The sequence below is a fragment of the Echinops telfairi genome, unplaced genomic scaffold, assembly GCF_000313985.2.
Source record: "Echinops telfairi isolate 266 unplaced genomic scaffold, ASM31398v2 ScPeMD7_16;HRSCAF=60, whole genome shotgun sequence".
NCBI classification, from domain to species: domain Eukaryota; kingdom Metazoa; phylum Chordata; class Mammalia; order Afrosoricida; family Tenrecidae; genus Echinops; species Echinops telfairi.
In genome coordinates, this window is record NW_022103913.1 from 4,578,814 (window position 1) to 4,591,953 (window position 13,140).

The following is a 13,140-nucleotide window of genomic DNA, read 5'->3' on the forward strand; positions in this document are numbered from 1 at the left end:
TGTTCCTGAGGCACCGATGGCAAGACTTTGTGTCCTGTACTTTGGACATGTTGTCAGAACAGACCTGCCTTGGAAGAGGCCATGCTGCTTGGTAAAGTGCTAGGGAGCAGGACAAAGAGGAAGGCCTTCAGCAACATGGACTGACAGAGGGGCTCCCGCCACGGCTCAAGGCTAACCACACTTCAGGGCAGGTGCTGGAGCACGCGGTCTCCTTCTTTCACCTGTAGAACGGGAACCCACCTGCCAGCACTTAACAAGGAATTAATCGCTCAAATGAAATGCTAGCAGTTGGTATGAAGCTCTGAATAAATTCCAAGTTTTTATATTTAACAATTTACACTTTTATTAGCATCCACAGTCTGCTAAATAAAAACAGTAAGGTATTTCACAATCATACAATTTAAAATTTATGAAATGAATCTCATAAAAAAATTAGGTGCATTTCCATATTGGCTAAACTAAAAATACTAGGTTTCATACACAATCCTGAAATACTCTGAAAGATATTTAGTTCTAACACTAAAAATAATTAATCAGTATTCTTTTTTACATGTTTTACATTAAAAGGTTTGTGTTCTTAGTCAAAAAGATCCACAGATGATTTATTTAAGCATGTAAAAAATAACTTTACAAAAATCCAAGGTAACACTTTCAAATCCACTTTTATTATCTTTTTTCCTCCTCACACACACAGCTTCAGGGGTCTCCACACACCCACATTTATGGCAGCGATAAAGTCAATTGATGTTGGCCAGGTACCATTTATTCTTCCATCATTGCATCCCTAAAATTAATTGTGTTGGCATCAAAATGACAATGAACCAGTGTTAAATCCATAAAATATTTACACAGCACAGCACATTAAGCTTTAGAACTTGGCAAGTAAACCACATAAAAATAGGATAAGACCACCCCATTACACATGCTCCCCGCCAGGTATTTACCAGCCCTCACATGGCATCTGTACACTGGTCCAAGGGCAGCAGAGGCAACAGGCAGTAACTTCGGAGGACATGGAACCTAAGGTCTAGAAGCACAGTATGATGTTACCCCAGTGTCACGTACCCCGCCCCCCCTTTCTCCAAGGTGCTCTCGTTCTAGAATGGCAGGTCCAGCTGACACAAGATGAAGACAGACACACAACATTTACTCTGTAGAACACCCTACTTATGCTATGCATTCACTGTGATCTTGAACGAAATTCGTCCCAAAAACTTGTCACGATCATCCTCGTTTTTCAGGTTGGATGAGCCATTAATCTTGCAGTCGACTGTCGCTTCTTTCTTGATGCCATTAAGAGGAGCAAAGAAAGCCTGGACAGCAACTATTGGCTGCCGATACCCCACCTGGACGACAAAGGAACGGACCCAGTTAAAAATCCAGTGTTGAGAACCTATCCAGAGTAGATCGATTCTGCAATCTGAGGAAACAGAACTATCCCAGATATTCATTTCTTAATAGACCCATTCATTATTTTCTATTCACGGTCTCATTTACTTTGTTCTTTTTAAAGCCAAAAATTTCATTCATTTTTATATTTCATTTTTATAGATGACTGTACGTACGATTATGAATCTTCCTGATTTAAATGCTATAGATTGTGATGTGGTTGCATTTTCCTTACAATTTTACATTCTATAATTGTGTTCAGAATTTCTCCTTTGAAGAGTTGCTTAATAGTTGCGTGAAGCAGCCTTTTGAGAACCCATCTTCGTGCGCTATCAGAAAGTACGGTTTCCTTTTTTAAAAATCATTTTATTGGGAGCTCGTACAACTCTTTTCACAATCCATACACACATACATCCATGTGTCAAGCACATTTGTAGCCATCATCTTCCTCAAAACATTTTCTTTCTACTTAAGCCCTGGTATCACCCCCTCCCTCCCCGTATCCCCTCCCTCATGAACCCTTGATAATTTATAAATTATTATTTTGTCATGTCTTACACTGTCCATTGTCTCTCTTCACCCACTTTTCTGTTGTCCCTCCCCAATGTAGATCCTTGTACTTGGTTTCCACTTTCTACCCCACCTTCCCTCCACCCTCCTGGTATCGTCACTCTCACCACTGGTCCTGAGGGGTTCATCTGTCCGGGATTTCCTGTGTTTCTGGTTCCTATCTGCAGCAGTGTACACCCAGATGTTTTCTTAGGGACCTTACATACTAACAAACTGCTGTGACTGCTACATCTGTGTGTGCTGGGGGTAAATACGCACTCTCTACCACAGGGCATGCTATCTGATAACATTCACAAGCTCTGAAAAAGTATGCCATGTCTTCTAGACCTAACTTATGGCTGCTATGTAACTTGGCATATACACAAGGGGCTTCAAAACATCTGTGGAAAAATGGAGTCAAATACTTTTTTTTTCCAGGGACTTTTTGAAGTCCCTTAATATCTCTAATTGCTTTAGCCATTTATAACTCTTCACTAAAGGGAGCCAGGGCTGACACTTCAGGGCTATGGCAGGGAGGGTACAAGATAAGCCTGAGGCACCTACTGGAGCCACAGTAAGGGCTTAACATGATGCAAGAACAAGGGGCCAACCTGAGGGCCCACCAACCACCAGGCAGGTCTGGGGCAACAGGAGCACTTAAATGATAGGAGTTCACTAAGTAACAGTTTAGCCTAACTGCCTTGAGCATTGTGTTCTATCTGGAATCAAACTGGCCACAACTTGATAGGAACCTTAGCAGTGAGCAAGTGCTAATTGGGAACAACTCAGAAAAGGATGCTGAGAAAGGTTGTGCAACCTGAAGAATGTAATGTGTAGTCAGCTGCCACTCAACTGTATGAAGGGCCTTCAAAAAGTCTATGGAAAAATTGAATTGAAAGACATGGACTTTTTAAAAGAACATTTTGAAGCTCCCTCATACATTTAGGAAATGGTTGAGCTGGTTTATGCTTTGCTCTCTATATTTGTAGCAACAACAACAAAGATAATTTAAACAAGAGTAAAAAGTTGGAATTAGCAAAACCATCAGTTGGTGTCTTTAGTTTCCTTTAATCTGGGGCACGGGAGCCCTGGTGGCATAGCGGTTACACATTGGGCTGCTAACCACAAGGTCACCAGTTCAAAATCACACCATGATTTCTCTAGCCCTGTAAAATGTTACAGTCTCAAAAATCTACCTTGTCACATAGGGGCAACCATGAGTCAGAAGTGGCCCCATCCCATTTTAACAGTCTATGGTAGGAATAATAGTTCTATAACAATATTAACTTCCTTTTATAATTATTACATCATGATAATCATATCGGCATTTGAACTGTCCAAGGTGTATGTACCACTTAAAAAAAATACTTACATGCAATTTTTTCCCATAATATGGAAAATATTTTAAGTCTATAAGTCCAGTCGGAGGATAAGCTGCTATATTTTTCACTTGTTCACTCTAAAGTTGAAAGCAAAAGAAAGTATTTATAGGTTAGAAAAAGAAAAAATTGTGTTCACATTAAAGCAGTATCAATTACAAATATGATGAAGAAATATAATGCTGCTGCAATTATAGTAACACAAGCATTTTTTGTTTGTTTCTACCAAGTGTATTTTTGAGAAGAGGCTTGCTCATCTTTGTTGGAAATAATACGTAATTCAAAGCCTTGATGGAAACCACATAAGCAAATGTGGTGAAGAAAGCTAATGGTGCCCAGCTATTCAAAGATAATAGCGTCTGGGGTCTTAAAGGCTTCAAGATAAACAAATGGCCATCTAGCTGGGAAACAACAAAGTCCACATGGAAGAAGCACACCAACCTGTGTGATCATGAGGTGTCGATAAGATCAGGTATAGAAGACCCAAAACACAAAATTGTATCGATGAGAATGAGGGGAGGGAGGCTGTGTGGAGACCCAAAGCCCATCTGTAGACAACTGAACATCCCCTCACAGAAGGGTCACAAGGAAGGGGCGAGCCAGCCAGGGTACAGTATGTTACTGAGGAAACCCACAACATTCCTCTTGTCCAGTGGTCCTCGACGTTCCTAATGCCGCGACTTGTTGTGGTGACCACGCCCAAATATAAAAGTATTTTTGTTCTACTTCATAACTGTCATTTTGCTACTGTTATGAATCTGGCAACCCCTGTGAAAGGGTCATTTGACCCCCAAAGGGTCGCGACCTACAGGTTGAGAACTGGCTGCTCTAGTCCTTTAATGCTTCTCCCCCACCTACTATCATGATGACCCTTTCTACCTTACAAATCCAGCTAGACCAGTATGTACGCTGGTACAAGTAAGAGCTTGTAACACATGGAATCCAGGAACAATAATGGAGTAGCTATGATACCATGAGGGTGGGGGGTGGGACAAAAGGGGGACCCGATCGCAATGATCGATGCATAACCACTACCCCACCTAGGGTGATGACAACAGAAGTATGGGTGAAGGGAGACAGCAGATGGTGTAAGATGTGAAAATATAATAATTTATCAAGGGTTCATGAGGGTGGGAGGGTGGGGGAAGGAGGGAAAAGAAAATGAGAAGCTGATCCCAAGGGTTCAAGTAGAAAAAATGTTTTGAGAATGATGATGGCAACATATGTACAAATGTGTTTGGCACAATGGATGTAAGGATTGTTCTAAGAGCTGTAAGAGCCCCCAGTAAAGTGATTAAAAAACCAACCAACCAACCCTGGGCTCCTCTTCCATTTCGCACCATACCTCATGCCCCTCCCTCTGAGTTCCCTCTAACTTATGGCCATATCCATGGTCTGTGTAACTCTACCTGCCATCGCCAACTAATGCCAAGTGCCACTTTTCCGGCTACCGAAATCAGGCAAGCACCAGGGACTGAAGTTTTCTGGAAGTAAAATACTGTGTTTCCATACTGGAAAGCAGTAGGTGCCATAAACTGCTAGTCTAGAATGGAGCGTCCAGTCAGAAGGCAGCGGGCCCAGGTGATAATAACTATGATAAAACCACCCAGAGGTAAATTACGGTGCCCCCAACAAGAAGTAACCCAGCCAACACAATAAATTCAAATACTACCTAGTTCTCATGAGTAACTCTAGGAACACAAGTACTGAAGCATTTAGTGCAATTATATCCCAATTTGACAAATAGACACTATCAATGCACAAATTCAATCAATACCAATGGCCCAATTCACTCATGTTATTACCGTATATACCCGGGTATAAACTGAGTTTTCCAGCACATTTTAAATGCAGTTTTTTTGAGCAAAATTAGGTGCCTTGGCTGATATTTGGGTCAGTTTATACTCGAGTATATACGGTGACTTCTAGCATTCTCGATATAAACAAGCCATATATAAAAATTCTTATGTTTAACACACTGAAAATAGCCCTAATTCTAATAGGTGCAATACATACTAAGTAGATAGCATAGACTATTAACGATCAAAACAAGTGGCAGGTTTGTGGTTGCACTAGTAAACATAGAACATCACCTTACGATAACGTGTGAACCCTCAATCTGAATAAACACACTGCTTGTTTTGAAAGCACACATGGAGAACAACAAGAACCCACATATGAAGAGTACAGTAAAACGAAAAGGACTCTCGGGAGAGGCTCTACCCCCCCTTCCTTCCGCTTCACGGTCACCAGAGAGCACAGATGTAATGTGTGAGGGGGCTGGGAGTGAGAAAGGCCAACAAGAGGCAGGAGCAAGGCAGGGCAAAACACAGAGGATGCTGCTACATTACTCTAAGTGGTGCCAAGTCACCTCAGACTCCTGGCAACAGCCGAGCTACACTGCTCCATGGGGCTTTCAAGGCTGGGAACTTTAGGAAACGGATCACCAGGCCTGATTTTCAGCAACTAGGCCAGTACACTTCACTGTTTACACCACCTAGGGACTCTGTCAAGAAGGATGTACAAAAAGAGCAGACAATAAGGAGACTAAGCTATTTTAAAATTATTCATCATGAGTCTACATTCACGTCCTTCTATCTTTAAAAAAGTTTTATAGTTAATCTAAAATAGCACACCAAAGGCAAATACATAATTTCACTTGAGTGTTTTTCTGCCTTAGTTGCCTCTATTTAAACTATTTAATATTTGAGGTTGATTAATGGAAAACTGAGACTCAGTGACCTTGTGTAGGGTTCCCAAAACTACTAAGTCTTTACAGGAGTATACACAGACAGCCTCATCTGAGTAGTGCCTGGTGAATTGGAATCAATCGCTGATTTTGTGATTAGCAGTCGAACTCCTACCCTACATATTCACCAAAAAAACCCCCAAACTCACTGCCATCGAGTCAACGCTGACTCAAGCGTCCCTATAAGGCATGGCAGAACTGCCCTGGTGGGTTTCCAAGACTAACGCTCTATGGGAGTAGAAAGCCTCGTCTTTTTCCCACAGAGCGGTGGCTTTAACTTGCTCATCTTTCGGATCACAGTCCAACGTATAACCAACATGTGCCATCAGGGTTCCTTAATTCAGGAACTCCAGACCAGGGGTCCTCAAACTTTTTAAACAGGGGGCCAGTTCACTGTCCCCCAGACCCGTTGGAAGGCTGGACTATAGTTTTTAAAAAAATTATGAACAAATTCCTATGCACACCGCACATATCTTATTTTGAAGTAAGAAAAATATACGAGGCAAAAACACCCGGCGGGCTGGATAAACTGGGCCACATGTGGCCCAGGGCCTTAGTTTAAAAGGATGCCTGCTCCAAACAGAGAGAGTCCCAGAGGCGAAGAGCAAAGAAGCCATTTATACAAACAAACCATGTTCAAAAGGAAAAAAAATTAAATTCAGTATTAATGACATAAATAAGAATTACACTTGAACCACAAGGTTCGGAAGCTCTGTAAATATGTCACTATGGGTCAGGATCAACTCAACGACAGTAGGTTTAAGACCATGGTTCTGTGCTTTCATTTGTAATTCAAATGAAAACAGAGCAAATCAACCATTAAGAATTCAAGATGAAATAAAAGGGCATATAGGCATTCAAACCAAGTGGTTTAAACTAAATGACACCTGATATTGGACCAACATCAGCAACACCCAGGAACTGGGAGCCCTCCAGGTGATCCTATCAAGCTTAGAACCATGAGCCAGAAGTTTCTGTCCACATGAGAAACCCATTTGTGATTGAAAGCAATTAAAATACTTAAGGAAAAAAAAGAGCTTTCAAAGTGATTTCAACAAACCATTTGAAGTAAACTATTGACAAATTTCAAACTGAATGCTAACATTAAGCACGATAAAACTAAGTTCAGAACTCAACCGTTTCCCCTCGGAACTCTTACCCATCTTTGACACATTTGTCTGAGTTGCAATTGCAGCATGGGGAGAAAACAAACAAGCTGTGAGATGCCCAGAGCACAGAATTCTGGGAAACCACGTCTCCACCTCAAAGACAACGGACCACAGTTCAGAGTCACAGTGCTCCTGGTGGGCAGCACATCAGTTTACACACTGTTTCGAAAAAGTCTCACGATCCACTACTAAGATGCCATCAATTATAAGACCAATTAAAGAATTTGAGATGTAAGCTAGAAAAATTATTGCAATTCTTAGAAATATGGCACAGGTAAATGTAAAGGCAATGCATGTGAAATCAAATAGACACAGAAAGTGAACATATATCACCTACAAAAGTGTGATATAGTTTTACATTTTTTAAAATGGCACCATAAAAATATAAGTGGGGAAAAATGACCAAACCCACTAGAGTTTTAAAGTATTCTTAAGAAAAATCCATGCTTTAAAAAAAGCTGTTATTTTTTGGAGAATACTAACCTTTGAAATACATGTTATCTTTGGCTCTCCTTCAGGTTTTAATCCAATTATCTAAAAATTTAAAAAATATGAATGAACTGAAACATCACATATAAATACAGTGAACCTCCTCCTTTGCTGCTGGGGACCTGAGGTAAATTCTAACTCAAGGTATTAATACCTCTTGGCTTTCACTTGAATTTTTTTAATTTTATTTTATTTTATTTATTTATTTTTTTTTTTCCCCACTTGAATTTTAAACGATTAAATCTTACCCCATTAGATATCTCATTACTGTCCTGGGGTGGCCACCAAAGAAATGGCCAGCTCCTTTAATGTCAGACTATCACCACTCTGTTCAAGCTCTGTGGAGAGACCATCTCCATGTATGTAGCTGACAGAACTCAATATGAGCAGTGACATTCTTATGTAGCTATCTCATAAGGATAAAAAAAAAATCTACATTTATATGCTGCTTAATGGAATGCCTGCCAATGTAAATATTCCTCCCAAAAGATAGATGTTACAACACTTACTGTAACAATCAGAACAGCAATAACTACCCTTGTCCCTGCAATGGCTCTGGAATAAACTCTACTGGCTCCCAAACCCGAAACATAGGCTGTGCAGGTCTCCTTACACTGTATGGGTCTGACGCTGTCCTGTCAAGACCCTCTCAACAACCCCCAGTTCAGCCCTACTTCACTGCGAAGGCTGGTGCCGACAACAGGAAGTGGGGGCTCTTTCTCTTGGCTTTCAGTGGAATAGGGGTGGGTGTGTGTGTGTGTGGGTGTGTGTGTGTGTGTGTGTGTGTGTATCCTCCTAAATAGCTACGACTCCTGTACAAATAAATGCACTTCATTTACCTTCAACCGCCAGACCATTCCGTTTCAGACTGCTGCTGCTGCTCTCAGGTCAAAACGACCCTCTATGGCAGAGTCGAACTGCCCCAAAGGGCCGTCATCTTTAGGGAGACAGTGCCAGGCATTTCTCCCTCTGGGCAGTTGAGGGAGTCCAAACTATTACCCTTTCTGTATGACAGCTTAACTGTGGCTAATTTTAACCTCTCTTGCAGGGTTTCTAACTTTCATGCTACAGGAAGTGCCTGACTTACTGTGTTCCCAGAGAAAAGAAAGTGTCGACAGGGAGCCTCTAAGTTTTTAAGGACAGTGATAACCTGCTTGTCAATTTCATGTCCGGACACTGAAATGTTCGAGCAGTGAACATATTTTTCCCATAATGGAAAGCCAAATATTTGGTTCTGAGGCCCCCAAATTACACTTACAAATTCATTTTTCCAGGACTTTAAATCACTATGGAGTCTTCTAGCTTCTCCCTTATCACAGTTTCAGATGAGCTATTGACAACAAGTTGTTTCTGATTTACCCAAATTAATAGTAACTTTTCAACCTCTTTGATGGTCTAGGGTACTGTTTCGTGGTTAACAACTTCACACCTTTGCTACATTAGCTGCTTTAATCACACCCCACCCCGACTCCTCTGCCTTCCCCAAATGTTGTTGACTTGACCATGTTGTATTCACCCTCCAGCGGCAACCTGATTCAAATTTGGGAATGATCTCTCTCTTTAACTCTATCACGGGTCTCAGTTTTCCTCTTAGCTTTACTACTGGTACCATTAACTTTCTTTGGAGCCATGGCTATGTTATTTTATGTAAATAAAGCACAAAAAAGGACAAAGACGAATATTTTACTACACTAATACAAGAGCACTGCTTAGAATGAAGGTCACCCCTTTGTGTCCCTGGAAACATGCAATTTGTGACTCATCCTGGGCCTGTACAGGCTTTTCCAAGGTGGGTTTTTGGTTAACTATGGGGCACACCAAGGAGATTTTCCCCCCCAAACCCTGCTGTTCCAATAGTGTTAAGTTGGAGCTTGGAGCTGTTTGACAGCCGAGGTTATCGCGGTAATGCTCCCCACCCCAAAGTCAAAGCTCAGACGCATAAAGATACTGAGAATAAAAATAAATAATGAATCCTTTAAACGGGGTTAAGGGGAGTATATTAGACTTACATAAGAACCCACTTACAATGGAGCCACAGAAAAGGAACCCTTTGTACTCTGGGGGGATTGAGTGCCAGTACTTTTTATTACACATAAAGAGGAGGAGAGCTTCTTAATCTGCTAATGGCCACGAGAAGCCCTAGTAGAACAATGGTGAAGAACCTGGCTCTTATCTGAAAGCTGTTAAAACCACCCGGCAGCCCCGCAGCCCTAGCGAGAAAGGCCTGGCTATCTGTTCCCATAAAGATCTGAGTCTGGAAAACCCACTGGGGCAATTCTCTATTATGTGGGATTGCCTGCCCTGAGTCCAAATTCACTCTACTGCTCCTAGCAGCACAACAGCTAAGTAATTCAGGTGCTCCTTCTGGACGAGAGAGCAAACACTGGTGCTATGGTTCTAACTGCAGTTATCACCTCAATTAGCTCACCAGTGATCTTGTATTTCTACATTTCCTTTCATTATACGTACACTAAGCTCAGGAAGGCTTGAGAGAGCAAAAGCATTATAGATCTGCCCAGGATTCACAGCTGACCACGGCACACAAACAGTCATGTTTCAGGCATGACAACCAGATAGCGTTCCTTCAAGCATGACTCTGGTAGAAGCTCAGGTACCTAGTTCTAAGAGGAAACGCTTAAGTTCATTTACTCTCTAATCTAGCGCTCATTTCTAAAGCAATCTTAGTTACTGTGCTGCGCTCCACCCCAAATCAGTAAATATCACTGCGAGCAGCTCTTCTTCAAACTAACCCCAAATGAGGTATCACTTAATAAGGTAGGCAGGAACTCACCCAAAGCAATCTAAAACTGTTCACCAGGTTTCTATAGGAGGATATTAAGCAAAAGCAGTAGCAGTGAAATGTGTACGCACTCTGTTCATTTTCACAAGAATACATGGGTTTCCTGCTGAATAGCCATAGTTAGGATCAGCGATGCCGCTGCATGCGTCAAGTAAGTGCAGAGGAAACTGACACGCAGTGTACACAGGGCCTTTCTGTTCAAAAAGTGCGCCATCAGGACAGACGGTGAGATTCTTCTGGTCTTCTACAGTGTACGCTAGAAATGGAACGCATTTGGGTATAAATATCAACCAAACTGGAAGACTGAAAATAAATAAGGTATCTTTTGGACATTATTCTTCAAAGGCAAAATCACATCCCTAAATGGGACGTTACATTTGTTCCAGTAACTTTCTGAAATCCGTGCAATGCTCACAAATGCCTGGATTCCAGATCTATCTTTTTGCTGAGCTACCACTAGACAGCCACAGCCATGGTGACAGCTCCCATCTCCGAGAGCTCTCGCCTATGTGCTAGATCCAACAGAGAAGACGGCAGGGATGGCAAAGGGCGGACCAGACTGGGCAGGTCCCTCACACACCCTGTGATGCTCTTTGGCTTTTGACAGTAACCAAGATGGAAGTTTTTAAGCAGACAAAAACATCCAAGTATTTAAAGAATCACACAGTCCACTCTTTGAGTACGGACTATTAGGGGATGGGGTGGGCCCAGGTAGGAGAGTATGTAACAAGGATCCAGATGAGTGAATGTGGTGGTGACTTAGAAAGGGAAGGAGTAAGGGGGGTGATGTCAAACAGAAAACATATCAGGGGCTTATAATTTGTGGAAAACAGAATTAAAAGATAATGGAATTTCCCCATGATTTTTAAGCCCCCCTGCGCCCCCACCCCATGTTGGTGAGGAAATGGAGCAACAGGAAATCTTGTGCACTGCTGGTAAGAATGCCAAATGGTAGGTCACTTTGGAAGCTTCTTACAAAGTCACACATATCCAGAAAACGGTTAAGTTCAGTGGCTTCAGGGACCCGAGAGATAGAAAAATAGGTCGAGCACAGAAAAGGTTTAGGGTAGTGAAAACTACACTGCATGTTAATTGTGCACACTCGTCACCCCCCCCACCCCTGCTGGAATCAGACTATGCAGAGAGCGAACCCTAGTGTCTTCTCTGTGCGGTGGTGATGCATAGCATCAGGGAACCACGCGTGCCACCAGCAGGCAGGAGCTGCTCCCGTGGAACAGTGGCTCAGATCCAAACAACACGGAAGGGGAACTTCTACCCCGGAACACCCACTGCCTCTTAGCTTGTACACTTGATAATATGAATGCAAAAATGCAGAAGGGAAAATTGTGTGCATGGGGTGAGGCAGACGTGGGAATTCTCTGTGCTCTCTGCACAATTTTTCTGTAAACTTAAAATTCCTCTAAAAACAATTCAATTTTAAAAAGTCTGCCAGATACATTTAGCTTTTTCTCTAAAAGGTTCTAACAAAATATGAAGACAACCTGTCCAAGGTTCATTTAGCATTTAAAAGCAGAATTGAGTGCTTTGTAACACAAAAATAAACAAACTATTTTCTGTATTTTTAACTGCTACGTACTCCATTGTCTACACAAACACTACATTAGACCCCAAACACCCAGAGTCATGCTGACGAAGCTTTATTTTATGTAATACAGACCCACAACCCACTGCCAGAGTTGAGCACCTATGTCAAGAGTAAAAATACTCCAATTAACAGAGGCAGCTAGGCAGGCCTTTCAGCCACGCGACTGATGAATGCCTTTGGACTACCTGCCTTTAGCAATCAGCAGCCTACTGCAAACTGCTTGCACCACTCAGAGGCGGCCTGCCCCCAGAGTACAGGTTTGTTTTAATGCAGACATATTACATTAATGAACTTACTTAGTGTCCTTAAAGGACAGATAGAAAATAATGGAACAACTGTCCACTAGGATTACGCTCCTTACATTAAACTAATTTTACAAAAAATTTCTAAAAATATACTTGCAACTCTTTAGTTATGTACCCAAAACTCACTGCTATAAGATGACTGTGGCTCATAGTAACCTTTTAGGACACAGCAGAACCTTAGGGTTTCTAAGACTGTAGCTCATGGGTTCAACTGTTGACCTTGTCGTTCACAGCCCAATCAATGCCTAACCACAATACCACCAGGGCTCCTGTAGTTGTCTATGGTTTAAAATAAATTCTGAGAAAGACGCTTCTAAAAGCAATCAGTGTAGTGCACATTTCCTTTCCCTGACTCCAGAAAACACACTTACCCTTTAGAAAGTGACTGAGATCTTCAACATATCCTTTATAGGAGTTGGCATCAGACAAACTGAATGAGTACTCCAAAGCAGTCACTGGTTTTGGAAACACCATAAGTCCTATTAGAGAAATTGAAAAAAAACAAACATTTTATCGGGAGCTCGTACAACTCTTATCCATACATCCATCGTGTCAAGCACATTTGTTACCATCATCATTCTCAAAACATTTGCTTTCTGCTTGAGCCCTTGGTATCAGCTGATTTTTCCCCTCCCTCCCCACTCCCCATTCCTCATGAACCCTTGATAATTTATAAATTATTATTTTGTCATATATTACACTGTC

The 13,140-nt window shown here is 41.7% G+C and overlaps 1 protein-coding gene across 1 annotated transcript in view; it reads right to left on the reverse strand.

The window, feature by feature from the left end:
- Positions 1–643: 643 nt before the first annotated feature.
- The window catches only part of ATP1B3 (ATPase Na+/K+ transporting subunit beta 3), a 21,608-nt gene continuing 9,111 nt past the window's right edge, over positions 644–13,140 (reverse strand). The window contains exons 3-7 of the mRNA XM_045287481.1: positions 12,807–12,914; positions 10,596–10,780; positions 7,719–7,769; positions 3,311–3,397; positions 644–1,346 (exon numbers count right to left, since the gene is read on the reverse strand). Of these exons, the coding sequence (XP_045143416.1) occupies positions 1,173–1,346; positions 3,311–3,397; positions 7,719–7,769; positions 10,596–10,780; positions 12,807–12,914 (605 nt within the window). The 3' untranslated portion in view covers positions 644–1,172. The remainder of the gene's footprint in view (positions 1,347–3,310; positions 3,398–7,718; positions 7,770–10,595; positions 10,781–12,806; positions 12,915–13,140) is intronic.